This window comes from Crocuta crocuta, unplaced genomic scaffold (genome assembly GCF_008692635.1).
Source record: "Crocuta crocuta isolate KB4526 unplaced genomic scaffold, BGI_CrCroc_1.0 scaffold562, whole genome shotgun sequence".
Classification (NCBI taxonomy): domain Eukaryota; kingdom Metazoa; phylum Chordata; class Mammalia; order Carnivora; family Hyaenidae; genus Crocuta; species Crocuta crocuta.
The window spans coordinates 1,039,143-1,061,576 of NW_027531012.1; the positions used below are offsets into that span (position 1 = coordinate 1,039,143).

Consider the following 22,434-nt stretch of genomic DNA (forward strand, 5'->3'; position numbering starts at 1 on the left):
AAAATGATGGCTATTCAAGAAAAACTCTTGGCCTATTTGTTTGTTACGTATAAAAAAATATCAGTAGTTGTTTTACAGAATAAGACAAACATTTAGATTAAATACAGATATGGTTAATGAATACATGAAAATACTTGTGATAACAACACTCTCACTGAAGTTAGACACAAATCCTAAAAGCCACAAAATGAAAGTTTGACTAATTAGATACCTAAAATTTAAAATCTAAAGTATGTAGAAAGAAGTAGTTTTTTTTTTATAAATGAAAAAGATTCTATTTTAAGAATCCAAATCAATAAAATGTTAGGATTTTTGTTGCTCAACTGTTTCGGTAAAGCCAGTACAAATAATATTCCATTACATGCAAGAGAAAAGTACATGTCTGTGCAGAAGAAACATGGGGATATGCATCACTTCCACAAGGAAATTTGGCTTCTCCATTTGTCTTCTTAGACATTTGTGTCTCAATTTCAGGTAGCTGAAAGATGTAGAAGCACAGAACATTTTCTTTTTTCAAAGAAAACAAATTGCTTGTGCAATAAAAGTGGCACTGGACAAGGGTCATAGCATCTACAACATGATAGGATGTGCTGAGTGTAAGGGAAGGGCATATCCCCACTTCAGTTTGGCTCCAACTTACCAGCGATTCGTATTGTTGAATCGAATGGGTAAAGACATGTGAAGAGAGTAAGTGAAGGAAATACTAATGTAGAGAAATCAAAACCAATATTATTGCTACTTGACATAGAGGCATAGAACCCTGTGATTAAAAACAAAATTTATGACTATAATTCTATATAATAGAATTTCCAGCTACTAAGTTAGAATATCATAAAATACAATTTAGAAAGATTGCATAAAAATAAAAATATTCTAGCATGCTCAAATTTGTCAGTAATATGGAGGATTTGTTCAAAGACTCACTCACCAGAGGTATGACATATTGAGAGAAATATGATATTCCTATACATTTTGTGATGTAGGATTCTGGTTTACTAGTGGACACATGACATTCCTGCCCAATCATGACCGAATAGTGAGTATGAGTTGTTAAATCACCCCTGGGGGATGTTTAGGATAAATCACTGAGATGGAAGAGCAGGCAGTGATGGCCAACAGCCCCAACATTACCTCATCATCCCGTGCTGAGCCCACGCTAAGGGGGGAAAACAGTCTTAACAGTAAATAGATACCTATTTGTAGAAAACATTTTACTAAGCACTGTAAAATTTCCAGGAGCCATGGAGAAGGCCTTGTTATTTTAGGTTATTCATCAAATTCATTCAGGGACCAAACATTATAGTCTCTTGAATAGCACCACGATGAAATCATGGAAAATCATCTGTCTAGAGAATGGCACTAGGCCATGAGGGCTCCATGTTAGGAACATCAGCCAGGAAACTTAGAAGCTACCCTTTGGGTCATTTGTACCACATTGCAGGACAGCCATTTACTGTTCAACCTCCTTTGAGAAAGAAATGGCCTTTACTTTATCCTAAATTTAGTGTTTAGTATCATGTCATAATTTCCTGGGGGTCATACTTCATGTTCTCACATGTGGCCTGTCTCACTACAGTATCCATGTCTCTTCATTCAGTTCTTACACCAGAAATTTGGCAGACTTTTAACATAAAACTATGAGATCCTGTAATAAATCAGGGTGTGATAAATTATATGTGTTATAAGATGGAAGATTCACACAGAAGGTGCAGCTAAATATTATTATGGGAGTGAAAATTGTAAGTGCTTAGGCTACTTAGAAAATGGAGTTGGGCCATGAGAAGTGATTTATTGATTCCATCTTGGTAAATTAATCCTTCACTTGTCCGCTATTTTAGAGGACATTTGGGTTTATTTTAGGAACACCATATATCATTTTATCTTTCCTAACAGCAAGTATTTGGGGAGTAGCTACTGTATGTCAGACATTGCCCTGTGTGATGGTGCAAGTGAACTGAGGCACGATAGAGGATCACTGGTGGGAATTCAGTGCAAGGATCCATTATGGGCCGAGAGTGATTGTGTAACAGAATTGAGAGAAAATTTCAACAAAGATGATAAATTATTTTGGGAATTAAAGCAAAAACAAGAATTTTCTAGAAAGACAAACTGAACATATAGGGTGTAGACAGAAGAACAAGTATGGTGGTTCCATGGAAGGTGTGAGATATCAGGTCACAGGAGTATTAGAAGTTGAGTTTCCCCAGAGCTATTTGGGAACAGGTCTCTGATGAGAAAGATGGAAAATGAGGCTGGAGGCTTGGAGGGACCACACTGTGAAGAAGGTGCAAGCGTAGCTAGATACTTGACTCTCTCATTGGTAAGTGATGTGGACTCAGCAAGAGAGTTAGGCTTTTATTGTGGCCTTGAGCAGATGTAACAGAAACGACTGACAAAACCTCAGTAGGTGGCAGCCCTTAGTCTTGCCTTTCTTACAGCTCTTTCTCTTCTTTTGCACTAAGAGATTCCGGGGGTGTTCTAACAAGAGTGCCCAGCCCCTTTTTGGTAATGATTCTGATTGATTCAAGATCTTGATGGCAATTCCATTGCCCACTACTAGGGATTATTCTGGGGTTGTCATGTGACCCAATTTTGGCTCTGAAACACAAAGAGGAATTCAAACTGACACTTCCAAGAGAATTTTTCTTGGAGAAAATTGTGGGAGCAAGGTAGTAAAACATAATAAGACAAAACTTTTGTTTCACTTCTTGCTCTTTCTGATATATATATGCTATCATCTGAGGACATGACTTTGAAGCTACAACGATCATCCTACTACTATCAGGGGAGATGCCGTTGGCTCACCAAATGTGATACAAAGGAAAGACAAAATTCTAAGACATTCTGGACATGCTTGACTGCCACACCCAACATCAGGATAGCCTGCCTCTGGGATTCAGTCAATCAGCAATAGAAGTTCTTTTGTTTTAAGCAAAAACAAAAGTGTTACTTTCCTGTTACTGGGAACTGAATTCTTTCTAATCATACACAGTCATTTTCTTTTAATTTTCTTGCAATGCTTAACTGTACACAGTGTAGACAAGATTAAAGTGTCTTAAGAGATGTATCTCTGTTGGGAGCCATTGTGAGCCCACTCGTCCAGAAAGCTCCTAGTGAGGTTAAAGCAAGTTTGCACAGTCTCTAGCCAATCAGATGACGACCGATATCCACCCCACTCAATTATTTCTGCTTGAGCACTGACCCCCAAGCAACCTTGTTGATCCACATCGGGAGTGACTTGTGCTCTTGTTTCTGACCCTGGTATGATGATTGCAACTTGTAAAGGAATTAATTGTGGGAACTTCTTCTTTTCATTATGAAAACAGACATCGTGTCTCCAGCAGGTCCTGTTTTCCTCCACACTTTCCCTTGAGCTATGAACAGGTTATCATCTTTACTCATAAAAGACTGACCTTTACGTGTACAATTCTGTTTCTACCGTTGCATTAGTCCAAGAGGTTCATACAGCTCAACATGTAAATCAGCTAACCAAAAGTGTCTCTCATGCCTTAGCTATTCAAGAAATCATAAAACTAGACACAAAGGTAAATACAGTCAAATAGGCTATTCTATATATTGGAAATGAGCTAAACTCTTTAAAGGTATCGTTGGCTCTCTGGTGCCATAAACAATATAACCGGACAATTAAGTCTTGCCACACAAAGAGCCTAACTTAGAGAGGAGGAACAGAAAAGGGCAGAACATAAGTTACCACGTATACTTTTGCTAACTGATGATGTATAGCAGTCCCTTCCCTAAGGCCTACATTCCACAAACACCTTCCCTTACACTGGCAGCTGTGATGAGGATGGATAAGAGTATCTAGAAACCTATGACTTGATCTTAGCGTTATTAAAATTTGTATGTTATCCTGTTTTTCACGATGAACACCCTGTTATTTTCTTAGTTACTCAACTTCACTATAATTGGAGTAGTTCTGCAAGAATACTTCTGTAAAACTTGTTTCTGTACATTTTCCAAAACATCTTATCATAGAGAACTATCCATTGTAAAAATTCCATTTTCTGATGCCATGTTAATGTTTGATCTATAAATAAAGACACAAAAACCGACTGGGCAGACTGCTTGCACACTCTCTCGCTCTCACAAATAAATAAATAAATATTAATAAATAAATCATGAGTCTTTAAGAGTACAATCAAACTTACCAGAAATCCAACACAATTCAAGACATTTTATTAAGTTACATAAGATATTATGGCATGGATATGGTTATGAAAAAGAAAAGTTTATGAACAGAAAAATGTGTCTTTTACATAAGTCTATTACATGCAAATATGTACATATATTTTTTGAAACACGATAATGTCTATTTTAATCTGTAGGAAAATGATGGCTATTTAATAAAAGATCTTGGGCCAATTGGATATCTGTCACAAAAAAATAGTTCTCACACAGCAAATGATGGATATTCAGATTAAATAAAGATAGGATTTAGTAACACTTGAAAATACTTGTGATAGCAACACTCTAAGTTTGGTGCAAGACCTAGAAGCCATAAAGTGAAAGGTTGATTCATTTGATTACTTAAGAAGTAAGACCTTCAATATGATGAAAGACTACATGTAGCTTTTTATATATGAGAAGGCTTCTATTTAAGAGGTCAAATTGATCACATGTTATGACTTCTTTTGTTCCTCAAGAACTTTGTGCTTTCTGAACGTAAAATGCTATCTATTTCATAATTCTATGCCAAAACAAAGAGCAGAATGATCTCCTGATCAGAAACTGAGGAATCCCAGCAAATGGGAAATAGCCCTTAGATCTCAAATGATGTACAGGCACATATTTATATTTATTAATCACTGAGGTTTTTTAATAATTAGCCAATGACTGTCAAAAATGAAAATGTTCGATTCAGTGTATTTCCTTCTGAAAGTGCTTTCTTAAAATAGTTAGGCGTTGCTTAGAATTCTATTCTTCATTCATATCCCAGATGAACTTCAAAGGAACATCTTTCATCTCTCTTTGGAAAATCTTGTCAAACCTTTCATTCTGCTCAACAGTCATGTGATTTTTCCAGTCTCCAATGGCACCTGGAAGGAAAAGCAACGAAATTGCCTCAACGGAGATTCTGGGATGAGGGGACACGATGCCTTAGTGTTGGGAGAAACACTGTGGTTTGCACTTCCACCATCCTCCCCACTCAGGCCCCAGTTACTCCTGCACATGACCATGTCCTTGCTCTCCCACCTTATGGCAAGGGGATATACAAACTCATCATGGCAATTATGTTGTAGTTCAAGAAGAGTAGCCCAACTCCTGCACTATCAGCCACCTGGAAAAGGAGAACTTCCTACAATTGTTTACTATTTTGTTCCAAGCTCACAAGGGCTCTTTTAGTTTACAGAAGTCCTTCAAAAATTCCAAAAATCACAGGCACTCAGGTGGCTCAGTCATTTAAGCAGCCAACTTGGGCTCTGGTCATGGTCTTTTCATTTGTGAGTCGAGCCCTGCATTGGGCTCTTTGCTGATAGCTCAGAGCCTGAAGCCTGCTCTGCATTTTGTGTCTCACTCTCTTGCCCCACCCCTGCTCATACTCTGTCTCTCTCTCTCTCTCTTTTTCATATAAGTAAATAACCATTACAATTTTAGTTCAAAAATCATATTTCCTTGTGCAAATATCTACTGAAGAGGATGTAGATGGTCAAAGAGGTTTTTAAAATATAAACCAACTTCTGCAGTTGGAATGGATCCCCTGTAATTATTCCATTTGTATTCAGTGTAGGATTACAGCAGTTTTACATTAAACTTACTATAGACACAGAGTCGTGTCTATAAATAGTGGTGATAGGAGAGGGAAGAAAAGAAACAGTGATTGTAAAAACACTCTAAACTATAAACAACTGGAAAAAAAATGAACATGAACAATACAGAACCACAAACAAAACAGTGCAGGAGTGATAAAACCAGTATCAATGATGTTCCTTTAGCTAGCATAAGAAACAAATATGTGTCTGTGCAGAAGAAACACATGGGAGTGTGGCTTCACATCCAAAGGAAATATGTCCTCTCCTACTTGTCTTCTTAGCCATTTCTATCTCTCATTTGCAGGTAGGTTAATGACGTACAACACAAAAAATTTTCTTTTTTCAAGGGAAGACAAATTTCAAGTGAAATGATAATAATGGCAGTCGACAAGGGTTGTGGCATCAACTACATCACAGGGTGTGTTGAACATAATGGGAAGGAAATGTCTCCACTTCAGGTTGGCTCTGAATTACCAGTGTTTCACATTGTTTTTTAACTGACTAGGTAAAGACAAATGAAGAGATCAAGTGAAGGAAATACTAAGAGAAATCAAGCCAATATTTATTACTACTTGACCAAAATGCATACAACCTGATGATTAATTACAAAATTCTGTATTATATACCTCTGTTTTATCGATATTCCATGTACTAAGATAGGAGATAAAAATATAATTAGAATTATTTTTTACAGCAATAAAAATATTTCACATGTTGACATTTATGAGTTATATGAAGGAGTCATCCACTCACCAGAGGTAAGAGATACTTTAGTAAATGAGAGAAAACCAAACATGATTATGAGGTTTATTAGTGGACATGTGATAGTCCTGCACAATAACTATAGTTCAGTGTATGTGTGTTGTTCATTAAGCCCTGGGGGTGTTCAGACATAAATCACAGAGATGGAAGAGCAGCCAGTGATTTTCCAGAGCCCCACCCTTGCCTCATCATCACGTGCTGAGCCAATGCTAATGGGGTGAAACAGTCTAACAGGACATGAACAACCATTTTGTGGCAGACATGGTACTGGCACTGGTAGATTTCCTGGGTACATGGTGAAGGCCTTCTGATTTTACAGTATTCCTCAGATACATTCAGACACAAAATTATATAGTCTTGAAGAACACCAAGAAGAAATCATGGGAAATGATCTGTCTAGAGAAGGGAAGTAGGCTGTAAGGGCCTCTGTTAGGAAAGTCAGTCAGGAAGCTTAGAAGCTACAATTCGGTTCATTTGAACCATTGTGCAAGACAGACATTCACTTTTCAACCTCACCTTTGCGAAGGAAATGACCTTTTGGTACACCATAACTCTTTATTATAATGTCATAATTTGCTCGTGGGTCAGACTTCATGTTCTCAAACATGGCCTGTGTCACCACAGAATCCATGTCCTCGTCACTTAATTCCTTCCCCAGAAATTTGCACACTTTTAGTATAGAACCTCTGAGATCCTGAAATAAATCACAGTATGATACATTATGCAGGTTATCACAGAGAAGACTTATACAAGTGTCACAGATTAAATGTCATCATGGGAGAGAAAATTGTAGCTGCACAGGTTGCCGAGAAACTGGAGTTGTTCCTTGAGATGTAACTTGCTTATTGTTTTTTGATAAGTTAATCTACCACTTGAGCACTGTTGTGGAGCACATTTCTGTTCATCTTGGGAACAATCATATCTCATTCTATCTGTGTTGACTCAGCAGGTATTTGGGAAGTAGCTACTATATGTCAGACACTGCCCTGCATGATGATACAAGTGACCAGAGGCACAACTGGGAGTCAATGCTGGGAATTCAGGACAAGGACCTTTGAGAGAGAGAGTAATTCTGTAACAGAATCCAAAGACTGTTTCAACGAAGATGAGAAATTTGTTCTAGGAATTAATGCAAAACATGAATTTTCTAGATAGACAAACTATAGATATGGAGTCTAGGGAAATGAAAGAACCTCTGTAACAGTGTGGTTGCAAAGAAGGTGTGAGATATCAGGTCACAGGACAGAAGTTCAGTTTCCCTAGGGCCAGTGGAACAGGCTTTGGATGAGACTATGGGAGATGAAGGTGGAGACAACAGTGGGGCCATACTGTGAGGAAGGTTTCAAGGCCAGCCGGAGATTGAATCTCTCCTTGTATGTGATATGGACACAGCAAGAGAGAGTTTAGGCTTGGTGTCATGGTTTCGGGCAAGTGAAACAGACTAGTGACAAATCCTCAGGATGGGGAAGCCTTTAGGACAGCCTGCCTCTCAGCTCTGTCTCATCTTTCCTGCTAAGAGCTCACTTGGTATTGTTTTGGCAGGTGTGCCCAGCCCTATTCAGGCATGATCCTGATTTATCCAAGGTCCTCAAGGCAATTCTACTTCCTCTCTCGAGAATATGCAGAAAGAAAGCAAGGCAAGAAGGCCACTTTATCCTAGTTCTATGTCTTTCTGCCTAGCATGCTATCATCAGAGGACACAACTTTGGAGCTACAAGTGTCTTCTTACCATGAGGGGAGACATCCTAGCCACACCAAATGTGATACAAAACAAAGACAAACAATGCTGGGACATGCCTGACTGCTTAGCAACAACACTCAGCATAAGGATAGCCTGTTTCTGGTATTCAGTCTTAAGTATTAGAAGTTCCTCCATTTTACATCAGTTTGAGTTGACCATACTGGGCCCTAAATTATCCCTAATCATACAGAGGTATTTTCACTTAATTTTTCTTGCAATGCTTAATCATCCAGAATGCAGATAAGATTAAACTTTCCCAAGAGGTACAACCAAGAGTGATGAACATAACATTTCCAATGTGATTAGAATGAATAGTGCAGATAATAGATTTAAAAATCCATGAAATGAGGCCAACAACCTGACTCAAAGTAATGAAACACATTCACACTAACACACATAAGCAGATATTTCATCACACACACACAAATTCTGACAAGAAATCTCCAGGAATAGTTTTAAATGAAAACCTGGTAAAGAAAGTACAGAAATGATACAGGAAAAATGTCTCCTGGTACACAATCTGAGCTCTCAAATTTGATATCATCCTTGGGTGTCCTAGGCATGAACAATCAATTCACTCGGCAAGGCTGGCTTACACCTTCAGCACAGTCACTCATGTCATGTTCCTCACCTTCCTCATCTCCTCGTACATCACGAAATGAATGTTGAAGAGGCTTTTGTGCTCATACCAACCTTTGATGTGGTCAAACCAAAGGCTTCCTATTACTGTGGGAAGAACAGACACATCATTTGGTAAAATTGTTAAACACATTGAAAAGAAGCTACAGTCTTAGGAGATACAGGAACCTTTAGTAACAAAGGAATAGGAAGTGAGCTGCTAGATTCCAGATTTCTCCTACCACCTGATATGGGAGAATCATCCAGATTCCACCAGGAAACAATTACATGAATGCAAGGAGATATTAGTGTCTTAAAATGTGTCTCAAATAGACACAGAATCAAATTACCGTGTGCTTTGGAAAACCAAAAGGAAAATGGAGGCAAGATCATGTCCTTCTGGCTTCTCCTGGCCTTCCCAAGCACATAGAGCTATTTTCTGGCTGCATGGAACATGTGGGTTCTCTGAAGACTCACTTCAGCTCAGGACAATGCATTTGATGTTAAACTTAGCTTTCTTAATCCAGATCATCGTCTCTGTTTCAGCAGGCCTGGCTCTTGCTCTACCAGCTACAGTGGTTTCTTGGGTGAGAATGTGGGTGTGGCCTGGTTAGCTCAGTTCATAGAGTATACAACCCTTGATCTCAGGGTTGTGAATCGGAGCCCCATGCTGGGTGTATAGATTACTTTAAAAAATAAAAATGAAAAAAAAAATAATGAAAAAAGAAGGAGAGACAGAGACAGAGAGAGAGAGAGAGAGAGAGAAACGAATGTGGACTACAACTTTATCAAATAGAAGCTCCTGGGAGGAGCCACTTGCAATATGCAGGGCAAAGCTCCAAACCTGTGATCTGAACTGAGATGCTTCTCACTGAGCTAGAACAAAAACCCCATTTTTTATGAAATATTCTTTTCATGATTAAATGTAAACATTCCTTGTTGATATGACTTTGTAATCTTGACAGTCTCCTGAGGGGAAACCCATGGAAAGATAATCTGTAACAATGGCAGTCCATGGCCATCTAGGACAACCCTACCAATGGCTTAATATATTCACTACTCACCTGCATTCAACTCTACTTCAGCTTCTTTTTTCCCGCTCCCAAACTCACTAAGTTTAAACCCCACCACACCAAAGCTATTACTTATTTTATAAAACTGTAGTTACCTTTTCCTTCTAGAAATTGTTCAAAAAATTCCTCAAAGGAACCTGTAATTTTTAAGATCACATTCTTGAAAAAGTAATAATATGAGCACACAACATCCTTAGGGTTTCTGTATACATAAATAATCTGCAAAGAAAGGAAGTATTCATTATTTGTGTTGCTTTCATTGTGTCATATTTTTAACCCAATACCTTCCACTTGGATGAAGGCTATTTTTTTTAACTTTTTAGTTTCCTAACCATGTCATGTATACATTCATCCTTCTTTGTATTTGGGGTTTCTCCTTCTCTGCAATGTCTCTTCCTCCATGATTGGCCTAGTAACTATCAATTACTCCTCAAAACACACCCCTATGCAGGTACCCAACCAAAATAAGTGGGAGTATGAAAAGGAAGCCATGAGGACCCTCAGAGCAGTGAAGAAATAGCTAGGATTATAAGTATACCCATGAATGTAGCTAGTTTAAAAAAAATGAAAGGATACATAAAATAAATTGTGTATATATTATAATTTACATTAGAAAGTGAATTAAATATACACATATATACCCTTTTGTTTGTAATGGGTATATTCCATAGGTGATCAGAAAACAAAGGTACAAGATAAAAATCCAATACTCTGAGGATACAATGGCTATTGAAATTAAAGTATGTCAGATGCCACATTTGCTAACAGTTGGATGACTGCAGAGTCAATATAATGAAAGGAAATGACATAATGAAAAAGAGCAGTTATCTTTCAAGAGCCATAGTCCATTTCCTACTTTTGGTTTTTTGTTCTTCGCCCCACTTGGAAACAAGTAATATGGGAGGTGGGTACTAAAGAGACGAGGAGATGGTCTTTCAGCAAAATCTATTTTTTGAAAGTTGTATTCGAAGAAGGGGACTTGATCAACTGTGTTCAGATTCCCAGTCCTTTTGCGATGTTCTTCAAAATAAATCAAGCTTAATATCTGCTGAAACCAGATGGTTCCTGTAAATAAATAAATAATTTTGTTTTCAATGGTGCACTAATTTGTCCAAAATGCAGATAGATGTACCATCAGTATTTTAATCAGAGTTTGTTCTTATAATGTGTATAATGGTACTTCCATCATCAGAATGGAATTTTCAATATATCACAAATGCAGTATGGTAAAGACAAAAACAACAACAACAACAACAACCAAGCCTTTCCTTTTTTGTTACTTTTAAGGAGATGCTCCATTTGAAACTCTGTGGGCATTTGTCCCACTAATGGATTCTATGACTCTTCTGTTCTTTCTTTTGCTTCATACATAGAACTTTTAAATGATCTTCTATGCTATTTCTAGATTTCCTTCCCACACCACATTCATATGACTTCAGGTAATATAAGACAAGAAATAGGAATTCCACTGACGTAGTCCCTCTCCATCTTTCCTTCCTACCCCATGTTTCCTACTGTGCCCATGATGTCCACCCAAGGAAATAGTGCTCATTAGAAATCCCTAAAGGAGCATCTGTGACCCACATGGAGACAGGAAGGGAGAGAGAAGCCTCAAGTTGAACCTCTTGCTGTCTGTAGGATGTGACAAATTATTCTGATGACTATTTGTCTTAATTCCAATGATGGTGGACATTCGTCACAGGATATGTGTATGTAATTGTTTACTTTAGATTTCTTACACTTTATGTTCATGCTTTATTTTTGGGACTCTTAAGATTAAAACGTACCCTCTATGAAGGTCATGGTTCTGATATATCCAGGTAGTGCTTTAAAAAAAAAAAAAAACTTACCCCAACTAAAAGTCACAAGTACCAGCAAGGCTCAAATCAACTTCTGGAATAAGAAAACCCACTGGCCCCTCATCAAGTCCCATCCAAGTCTTCCTTCCTAAGACCATCCAAATACTCACGCTAAGCAGCAGTCCCTGGTGAGCAAGATCATTGCTGTACATACACGGCCTTGCTGACACATACAGGTGGTGTGTACCTGGTTCTCCTGGTACCTTCATATCAGTGGTTGTAGTCCTCCAGTGTTGCCCAGGGAAGACCGTGACCACATGTGCTACTAGTTTCCTCAGCAGGAACTCAAACTCAATGAAAACTCTTTGTTACAAAGCACTTGAAGCTTTATTACAACCTTTCATCATTCCCAGAAAACTGATAGTGCTTCTGCAGGATGTATCACAGCTTAAGGGGGGCTGAGGGGTTATCAATCATGCCATAGTTCTGCAGAGATTCAGCCATGTGATTGACAAATCTCTGCAGAGATTCCAATATGCAAATATTTTTTCACTTCTCCTCTCCCCTCCCCCTTTCACACTTTGCCCAATCTTTCTCTCCTTTCCTTCCTTCCTTCCTTCCTTGCTTGCTTTCTTCCTTCCTTCCTTTTTTTAATTTTTCTCACCCAATTTGATAGTTAGGTGTGAGTGTAATGGGCTACAAATCATTCACTTCAATTCCTGCTATATTAACATCACTGAATCACTGCAGGGCTTTCCCTGGCCTGTCTTTCCCTTTGTTTTCATTTGCTGTTTCCATTCCTACCACTACCCCCTCTAAAGACAAGTAGGCTTTGGGGTTTAAAGTACATTCCTCATGGAAAGTATTCTGATGAAATATGTATTGTAGTACTTGTTTCTACTTTGTATTGTGGGAGCCCGACAGTGACCACAAGAAAGCGTGGTTAGGGACGTGAGGATGTGCCTGCACACGGGGCTCCCTGCCTGGGCAAAGCATCCCTGCAAACAGGATGCTCTGCCAGGAGGCCTGCACACAGTATCCAAGTTTAGTGGTCCGCTCGCACACGAGGGAACATGCCCTCCTTAGAAATAAGGAGAAGGCTGGAATTGTGAGCAGGCCTCTTAGTAAACATGTTGTGGTCGCTTCCTCCCTTTGCTCCCGCCTGTCCTTGAAAGGTGTTTGGCTACTTGCCCTTAATTGGTAAAGGAATGCATCTTGTAGATTTCAGTTTGTATCCAGTTACCGGGGTATAAAATAAACCGCAAGAGGGGCTTGCGTAGAATTGTTCCTCCGGCCGGAGTTGTGTCTCTGTCTGTCTTTTGTGTGTGTCTTGTCCTTTGTGTCATTTCGTCCGCAACATGTATCCATGTGCATCATTTCTTTCCATTTGCCATTGGGCACCCTGGGTTAACACTCATTTATATGCTACATCTGATCCACTGGGCCTAACAGGTAATGTCTATGTTTCCGGGTGTGCGTTCCAGCACTGACCTGTCCACTTTCCTTAAATGGACACCCAATCCAAACAACACTGCCATGTATATCCTCACTCATGTGTGCTATGTGCCTGTATGAGATTTTCTTGGGCCAAATATTTAGGAGAGGAATTGCCTGGTATGTCTGCATTTCAGTTGTCCAGGTAGTGCCACACTGGTCCCTGGAGTATGGCTGCCCAAACTCTTCTCCCCGGGGTACAGTGCTTATGCATATAGATCTCTGTGTGCTCCTGCCATGGTCAGATTGACTCATCCTGTCATTTTTGTCAGCAGAGTAGATGTAAAGTACTATATCATTGTCTACCAATTTAGGGGGTTTTGGTTGGTATCGGTAGAGGGTGATTTTTTTTCTTAAATTTTCACATCACTTCTTTGTCTCTTTCAATCTCAGATTGCTGTCCCATACTTGATTCATAGTCCTAATAAATGTCAATAAACATTGTTTTTTCATTGTAGACATAGCATATATATTCTCCTTCTGTTCCCTATTAACTTTGCTCAAATGATTCTTAGTGAAGCAAATCCAAACTGCTTATCTTTGATGTAATTGAATTTATTAAAGTTTGGCCTGTAGTATATTTCTTGTTTGTTTCAAGTTTTGTATTTCAATTCTAATCTTTGAACATAGAGTCATATTGGTTCTGGGTGTACCATTCATTGATTCATCAATTATAAATAGCAGCCAGTGATCATCACAAGTGTCCTCTTTAATGTCCATCACCCATCTACTCCATTACCCACCCACCTCCCTCTATCAATCCTAAGTTTGTTCTCTATCATTAAGTGTGTCTTCTGATTTGTTTCTCTCTATTCTCTACCTCGAACCTTTTCCCATGTGCTTATCTGGTTTTTTTTTTTTTCTTTTTTTCTTACTGAATTCCATGGATGAGTGAAATCATGTGGTATTTGTCTCTCTATGGTGGCTTATTTCACTTACACTGTAGGTGCAACCATGTTGTTTCAGATGGCAAGATTTCATTCTTTTTGATGGCTGGTAATACTCAATTGTGTATGTGTGTATATATCTTCTTTATCCGTTCATCAGCCTATAGACATTTGGTTGTTTTCATAATTTGACTATTGTTGAAAATGTGAGTATAAACATTGGCATGCATATGCCCCTTCGAATCAGTATTTTTGCATCCTATGGGTAATTCACTAGCAGTACAATTGCTGGGTCATAGGGTAGTTCTATTTTTAACTTTTTTAGGAACCTCCATATTGTTTCCACAGTGACTACACCAACTGGCATTCCCACTGACAATGAAGAGGGCTCCTCATTTTCTTCATCCTTGCCAACATCTGTTGTTGCCTGCACTGTGAATTTTAGCCATTCTAGCATGTGTGAGGTGGAATCTCCTCATCGTTTTGATATATATTACCCTGAAGATGAGTGATATTGATATGTTTTCATGCATCTGTTAGCCATCTGAATGTTTCAGGGAAAAGGTCTATTCCTCTTTTCTTCCCATTTCTTCACTGGATTATTTGTTTTATGGGTGTTTAGTTTGATAAATTCTTTACAGATTTTGGATACTAAGCCTTCATCAGATATGTCATCTGCAAATGTCTTCTCTCATTCCATAGGCTGACATTTAGTTTTGCTGATTGTTTCCTTCACTGTGCAGACACTTTTTATTTTGGTGAAGTCCTAATAACTCATGTTTGCTTTTGTTTTCCTTGTCTCTACCAATGTGTCTGGAAGGACATTTCTACTGCTGAGGTCAAAGAGGTTGTTGCCCATGTTGTCCTCTAGAATTTTGAGGGATTCTCGTCCCACATTTAGGTCTTTCATGCATTGTGAATTCATCTTTGTGTATGGTTTAAGAAAGTGGTCCAGGTTCATTCTTCTGCTTGTTGCTTTCCAGTTTTTTCAACACCATTCGTTGAGGAGTCAGTATTTTTTTCCAATAGGTATTCTTTCCTGCCTTGTTGAGATTAATGGACCATATAGTTGTGGGTCCATTTCTGCATTTTTTGTTCTGTTTCATTGATTTTTGTTCTATGTGTTCTTTTGCCAGTAGCATATTGTCTGATCATTACAGCTTTGTAATATATCTTGAAGTACAGAATTATGATGCTTCTAGCTTTTATTTTCTTTCTCAATGTTACATTGTCTATTTGGGGATTTTTTCTGATTTTTATTGAATTTTACAATTGCTAATTCTAACCCTGTGAAGAATGCTGGTGTTATTTTGATAGAGATTGCATTAAATTTGTAGGTTGCTTTGGGTCGTATCAATATCTTAACAATATTTGTTCTTCCAATTCATGAGAATCCTTCTCTAAGTTTGGGAAGTTTTCAGCTATAATTTGCTCAAATAAAACTTGTACCTCCTCTTTCCTCTTTCTCTTCTGAGACTCCTATGATATGAATATTATTACTCTTTTTTTAGAGTGTTGGGTTTCCTATGCCTACATTCATGATCCAATATTTTCATTTTCCTCTTCTTTTCAGCTTAATTATTTTCCATAATTTTCTCTTCTATATCACATATTCATTCCTCTGCTTCTTCCATCCTGTGGTCCTTACCTTCAATCAGCTTCACATCTCAGTTATAGCAGTTCATATTTCAGCTTGACTAGTTTGTATGTCTTTTATCTCTGTAGTAGGGACTCCTTGGTGCCTTTTATCCTTTTTTAAAGCCCAGCTAGTATTTTTATGATTATTGTTTTAAATTCTTGATCAGGCATATTACTTCTATCTGTTTAAATTAGGTCCTTGGTCACCTTGATGTTCACTAGTTCTTTCTTTTGGCATGAATTCCTCTGTGTTGGCATTTTGTCTAGATGACTTTATTCTGTGACTTAGAAAAGCCTTTTATGGTTCCTGCTCCTGAGTGTAATTCCTTTATAAGGAAGATCAAGGACTGACATTTAAAGAAATGTTTCTGGTGTATGCAGTGTGTATTCTGCTATTGTGTTTTGATTGCTCTTTCCCTTAGGCCAGTCTTCCTTAGGAATTAAACTTAGCTTAAGTGTGAGTACTTTGACCTTTTCCAGTGTGTGGAGAGTTTTAACTAGATATTTTTTGGTCTGCTTGTTAAAAGAGGCTAGATCCAATTTCCACTAGATCTGATTCTTTGCAGCATTCTAAAGGTCAGCAGACTTGGTGCATATGGAGGTTTCTGTTGGGCTCCTTTGGGAGGAACCTGCTGCCCCTCTGCCTCTCAGGCACACTTGCCCTAGTACAGAAGCCCCTGCAGACTGCAGGGCAGTGGGATTTGGTGTAGCTGCTGAAGCCTCCACTATAGGGGCTGTGCTGTAATCTGTGTGTACTGATGGTTGGGGGTAAAAATGGTATCAGCCAGCTCCTTTTTCCCTGGAGAGGGAAATTCATGCCCACACCTGTTCTGGAAGCACTCACAGAAGAGCAAACAATCTCTCTTCATTGTTGAAGGCATCCCTCAGATTCCTGCCTTCATCCAGTCTATGTCTGAGCCATCTGCCCACCTAGCGGTGCAGTGCTCCGTGTTTTATCTCATGCATGCTGGTTGCATTTTAAAACTCTAAACTTTAGGAACAGGTATAGCATGGATCCATGCTGATACTCTGGGGGAGGGTCTCTCACAATGGCTGGTACCAGTTTGTTCCAGGGCAGTATCACAAATGCACAGAGACTTGGTGTGGATGGTAAAGCACAGCAAAAAGCCAGGCCGAGGGGCTGCCTTTGCTTGTATGCTGATGAATTGGCAATGAAATGGTGCCTGCAGGCTCTTTTGTCCCTTAGGTCAGTGCCACCAGCCAAACTGTCTTTCCCAGTGCAACCCAGGGGATGCTCAGGCCACACTCTCCACTTCTGGGCCTCAGCCCTCCTTCTCCACAGGAGCACCTTGCACCCACCAGACTCCACCCTGGTGATGGTGGGTCATTTGTAACCTTTAGATTTCAACTTCTGCTCTTGTAAAATCCTGTGATAATCAGTCCATCTCGTTTTTCTGGCCAATGGCTTTGGGGAAGTGTTTTCTTGTGTGATGCGCTGCACCCTGCCCTCTCTGTCTTTCTCTATCTATTTTTCTCTCCTCTTTCCCGGATAAGGGCTCCCTCCCCCCTGAAGTACCAGCAATACTTTTATTGCCTAAATTACATTTCCACACCGCCTACCTTAGAGGATGTGGCCTCTTTTCGACAAATGCAAGAAGAGCAAAATAAGCAAGTAAGAGAACATCGCATTCAAAGCCCTCTGTAACCCAAACAAAACTAACGACAAAATGAAAAGGCAACCCATTAAATGGGAAATTGTTTGTAAATTATTTATCAAATGAGGAATTAATGTCCAAAATATATCAAGAACTCATAAAACACAATAGAAAAAAATAACAAAAATATGACTAAAATATGAGCAAATGATTTAAATAGATGACATGTATATATGGTTTAGTCTGAAATGACTGCTAAAATAAAGTGTGACCCAAATAATTTGTGACTACTACACATTATGGTTCTTAATATAAGTTAATTTCCCTTCCTCTCATTCACTTAATTATTAAATACAGCTTCAACAATATGTCTGAACTAGTTGCCTAAATGGTAAATATTCCTGCATCCTTTCCCAGCTCATATCAGCAATTTAGTGTTTGACAGGGCATCTTCAATGTACGGTACCTACTTCAATATTTTCTCCTTTCCTTGACCACATCAAAAATAACTTATAGATACACTTAGAAAGACATTATTTAATAGGATATTAAATTCAGTTAATTCTATAACATCCAATAGGTTAAGTGCATATGTTAAATATAATACTGGTTAAAAGACTGAGTTACCTGTTATAAGAAGTTATTATTTTATTTGTTAGGTTATCTACTAGACTACAGAACTAACAGGGCCTGCATGGCTCTTTCGGTTAATCACAGAACTTCAGCTCAGGTCATGATCTCACAGCTCATGGGTTGGGCCCCGTGTTAGGCTCCATGCTGACAGCTTGGAGCCTGGAACCTGATTTGAATTCTTTGTCTCCCTCTTCTCTGCCTCTCACCACTTGCACTCTGTCTCTCTCTCTCTCTCTCTCTCTTTTAAAAATAAGTAAACAATTAAAAAATTTTTTTAAAAAGTAGAATACAGAACTCACCAGATTTGGGGTATGTGATTATAAAGACATCATCTTCTCTGATTTCAAAATCTTCTAAATTTTCTATGAGGTCAATATCAAGTCCTCTCTGACCAAAATTATATCCCTTAAATTTGAATAAAATTGACTCTAGGTCTTCCATATTTTAGTTACCTGCTAAAGACAGAAAAAAATATTTGAAAGAAATTTAGTAAAATTTTATGAAGTCTTCCCTACTGTATCTTCAATTGTTGGCCACATACTTAGAGAAGAAATTGATTTTTTGTTTTCTCCACAAACACTGATAAACAGCAGACTCTGAAAGCTACTATCGTGGCTTTGAGACATGTGGAGTTTGATCCAAAGCCCAGGAACCAGTTGTTCATGGCCGGGTCTTAGATTTATGTGTGTGTGTGTGTGTGTGTTCCATTTACATAATTAGTTAAAAAATTAATAAGTAATTAGATAAAAATAGTTAAAAATTAATATATAATTTTTAAAAATACTTTTAATCAGAAATCATACATAATATATATGCATATGTATATCTATATAAACAGTAAACATGAATATACAGATTTGATTGGAAAGGGCTTTAGAAACAGTTGTTTCCTGTCACACCTTCAGTAGCTAGGATGTTTCCCCTCAAAACTGAAGTACATGGTTTAGCGTTTAACATGTTTATATAAGTTTTATTTACATACTCTCTGGGTGTGAGTTATCTACTTAGAAGGTCTCTGATAACTTGTGATTTGAATTTTGTCTTACTTCCTATCTTTTAACTAGTTTAGAGTAATTGGGAAGGTACAAGCATGAACTAACAGACATGAATGTATTCCAGGATGCCTGAGAAATTGCATGTGAGCAATTAAATCATCCATAATGACCAAATGGACAATGGCACAAAGTATGAAAGAAAGCATTCAAATTATGGATCATATATAGAAAGTGCAAACTAAACTTTGTGATTCATCATTGATGGATATATTTTCCTTCTCATTATTATCAGTGAGCAACCTTATGATAAATCTATTTTGACACTATGAACTCTGAGGTTTTAGTTAACATGTATTACTCTGAAGTGTCCTTTTTTTCTATTTCCAAAAATGGTTGGTCATAGGAAGAACTGACAGTGGAAGACATTCAGAATCACACAATTTGAAAGCAATTCCAGCAAGTCTGAGTCAAGGGTCATTAAAAGAAAAAGAAAGTAAGTGATTTTAAAAATATATATTTTGACAGTCACACAGTTACTGGAACACGTAAGATTGATAACATTTGTTTACCAAGGAGACTTACAAAAGCTGGAAATTATTTGGAATCATCAACATGAACTCACTTGTAGGGAAGGAAGTCAGAGACCAGACAGGGAAAGAGGAGGTTAAGTTAGCCTGTCACTAGAGCTTTTTAAGGCATCTCTTCTTTGCCATCTTGGGTTCAAAGAAACACCCTAACTTCCACCTCCATACCCATTGGGCTCTGCTAATAACTCAGTATAAAGAAGCAGTGGCTCCCTATGAGTAGCTAATTCCATGTCTTGGGTTCAAAACAATAATTATGAGCCTATAACATCTTGATCTTTTTGTAAAGTAAACATAATTCCTTCTTATATTCTACTTATATTAGATCCTAGTATATTTAATGCTCTCATGGTGAATTACATCCTTCTTTTAGTATGTGATCCTAAATCTCTAAATAAACATTTAAAATAATATACTGGTTCACTTTATTGAAAATCGAGCAAAGAGTTACAGTATACATTTTTTGATACATAAGAGCTGATAGCTTACATATTTTTAGCCTAGTGTTTAGAATGTCACCATAACATCTGAAACTGCATAACTCGTACAGTTCACACAAGAGAAAGGAAGCAGACTACAAAGTCATCCTTAAAACTACCAATTTTGCACGTGGATTTTTTAGGTGAAAACAAGTAAGAATGAACCAACACAGAAACCTTTTTATTTTTTCCTTAAGTTCCTAAAAGCATCTAGACGGATGCCTGTACCATGAAGACAGCTACTCCCACATTTAACTTTTTATTTCACAAAGACTCCAACCACATGGCAGCACACACATCTGTCAGCAAAAAGTAAGCTCTTCTCAACTTCCTGTGATTTGTCTTCCTCCTTTTGGAATTCCCTCCCCTTTGACCCTTTTGTTAGCCTAGGGTGGTAGATAAGCCTCAATTGTCACATTGTTTTGAATTCTTTTTGCCTTTGTGGGGCTCCTATGCATATGTAATTAAATTTTCTCCTGTTAATCTGCATTATGTCAATTTAATTATTATACCACCCAAAGAATTATAGAATGAAGAAGGGGAAAGATTTTCATCCCCAATAAAGAATGAATAAACTACTGTACTAGTTTTTTGAAATGAAGAGTAAACTTTGAAATAAATATCAATAAGAAGATTGTGTTGCCGCCAATGGAGACACAGGTAAAGATTAAATTTTCCACAAGGAGATTTAATGATTCACCAATTAGCAGAGCTCCCAGAATCAAAAACTAAGGAGGAGGGATTAGACTGATATAGACTGATGCTGACCTGCAGAGCATGCAAGAATCTAGTGAAAAGCCACTATACATTTATCACTAATAAAGGATGGTAATGGTTCAAGCAGTTTAGTGCTACTCAGAGCTGCTGAGCAGAGATCAAAGTTTCTGATTTTGAAATATACCAGAAAAAAAAAAAAGATATATTTGCTTGCTGTTCCATTTATGGTTCTCTAATGCCCATAGGTCAAGAGTGCAATTATCGAGTTGCTTCTGCTTCAATAGTACTAGTATTGGTGTCTTCATATCTTTGTGTTATTTCTTGTGAAAGAGAATTGAGAATACATGGAATGTGAACAACTGAGAAGTTGAGAGAAAGAAATCCATATGCAAGAAGTAAATACAATGTTTTGAAAGTATAGGCATTTTCCCACAATCTACAATGTATTTGACACATGTGTAATCCACACTGAACTACCAGTCACCATTTACTTTCCACTCTGCACCTCAGTTTTGTCACTGTTGGCAAGGTCTTTGTACCACTGTATCACAGACAGAATGATAGGTGTCAGGGTTCACTCTTTGAGTGCACTGTTGTGTCCTGTCTTTCATGGGTTCCACACTCTATCCGGTCAGTTTGTGGTCTAAATAGAATGGCCAAAAAGGATAAACATCTAAGATTTATTCAAATTCCCCCTATATGTACTTGGGTTATTAACCTTACTTGCTGCTTCTCTTCTATCATTAGTGTTTCTTCAACAACAAATATTTCTCCCACATAGTAAGATAAACCACCACTGTTTGGCCTCTGTGATGTCATAGTGGGCACAGTATCTTATTGGGACCTGGACTCAAGTCCTTCCTAACACATCTCCTCTCACCCCTATTCAGTGAACTTGTCACCAGGCAAAGGCAGCTTGTGTTTCTTATTTAAAACTACTCTCAGTAGATTTGGGGTTCCTGGTTTCATCTTTTCTGTTGTTTCCTTTCATTAAATAAAAATTTCATTTAAAGTAAGGCTTAAATCCTTTTTAGGGAGAAATCATTATGTTAAGAAAATAAGCATTTAATGGGACAGAAAGTGGACCTTGCAGTTATTCAGAAAACCTCATCTCACAAGGTTTCCTAAATTAAAACACATCACATTTCATGAAGTAAAAGTTGTTTGTTACAATAAAGAAATAATTGCGATTCAGTAAAGGAAGAACTTGAGGGATCTAAACTGAAACTAATGGTTATTGCAAATTGTAGTTATTTGGTAAACTTACAAGAATGAAAAGAGGAAAATTTACCTATTTAAACACAATCTCAGACCTATTATTGACTGACCAGCAAGCAATGTAGGTCTTATATTGAATATAATGAAAGACGCCGGGAACCGCACCGGCCTCTGGATGGCAGTCACAGAGCAACAGTATTTGCGCAGCTCCTGACATAGGGAATAAAGGCTGGTGTCTCTTTCTGCCGCTGCTGACTCATGTTGCAAATATCTATATACAACTTAAACTATATGTTATCCTGTTTCTCAGTAAGAGCAAAAAGCTGACATCTCTTTCTGCCACTGCTGGCTCATGTTGGAAATATCTATATACAACTTAAACTATATGTTATCCTGTTTCTCGGTAAAA

General features: G+C 37.9%; 1 protein-coding gene across 1 annotated transcript; it reads right to left on the reverse strand.

The window, feature by feature from the left end:
• Positions 1–4,851: 4,851 nt before the first annotated feature.
• On the reverse strand, positions 4,852–21,592 carry LOC144237172 (amine sulfotransferase-like). The gene is made up of 7 exons (XM_077770854.1): positions 21,531–21,592; positions 18,332–18,487; positions 10,822–11,030; positions 10,061–10,184; positions 8,906–9,000; positions 7,050–7,227; positions 4,852–5,057 (listed from the first exon to the last, which is right to left on the reverse strand). The coding sequence occupies exons 2-7, from the start codon at positions 18,471–18,473 to the stop codon at positions 4,936–4,938; spliced, it is 870 nt and encodes a 289-aa protein (XP_077626980.1). The 5' UTR covers positions 18,474–18,487; positions 21,531–21,592; the 3' UTR covers positions 4,852–4,935.
• Positions 21,593–22,434: the final 842 nt, after the last annotated feature.

Excerpts from the sequence above, each read along its gene's own strand:
- LOC144237172 (XM_077770854.1), bottom strand. The coding sequence starts at position 18,473 with ATGGAAGACCTAGAGTCAATTTTATTCAAATTTAAGGGATATAATTTT. Across the intron at positions 9,001-10,060 it reads ACAATTTCTAGAAGGAAAAG|TAATAGGAAGCCTTTGGTTT; the intron begins GTAACTACAGTT and ends TTCTTCCCACAG. Across the intron at positions 7,228-8,905 it reads TGTACGAGGAGATGAGGAAG|GATCTCAGAGGTTCTATACT; the intron begins GTGAGGAACATG and ends GATTTATTTCAG.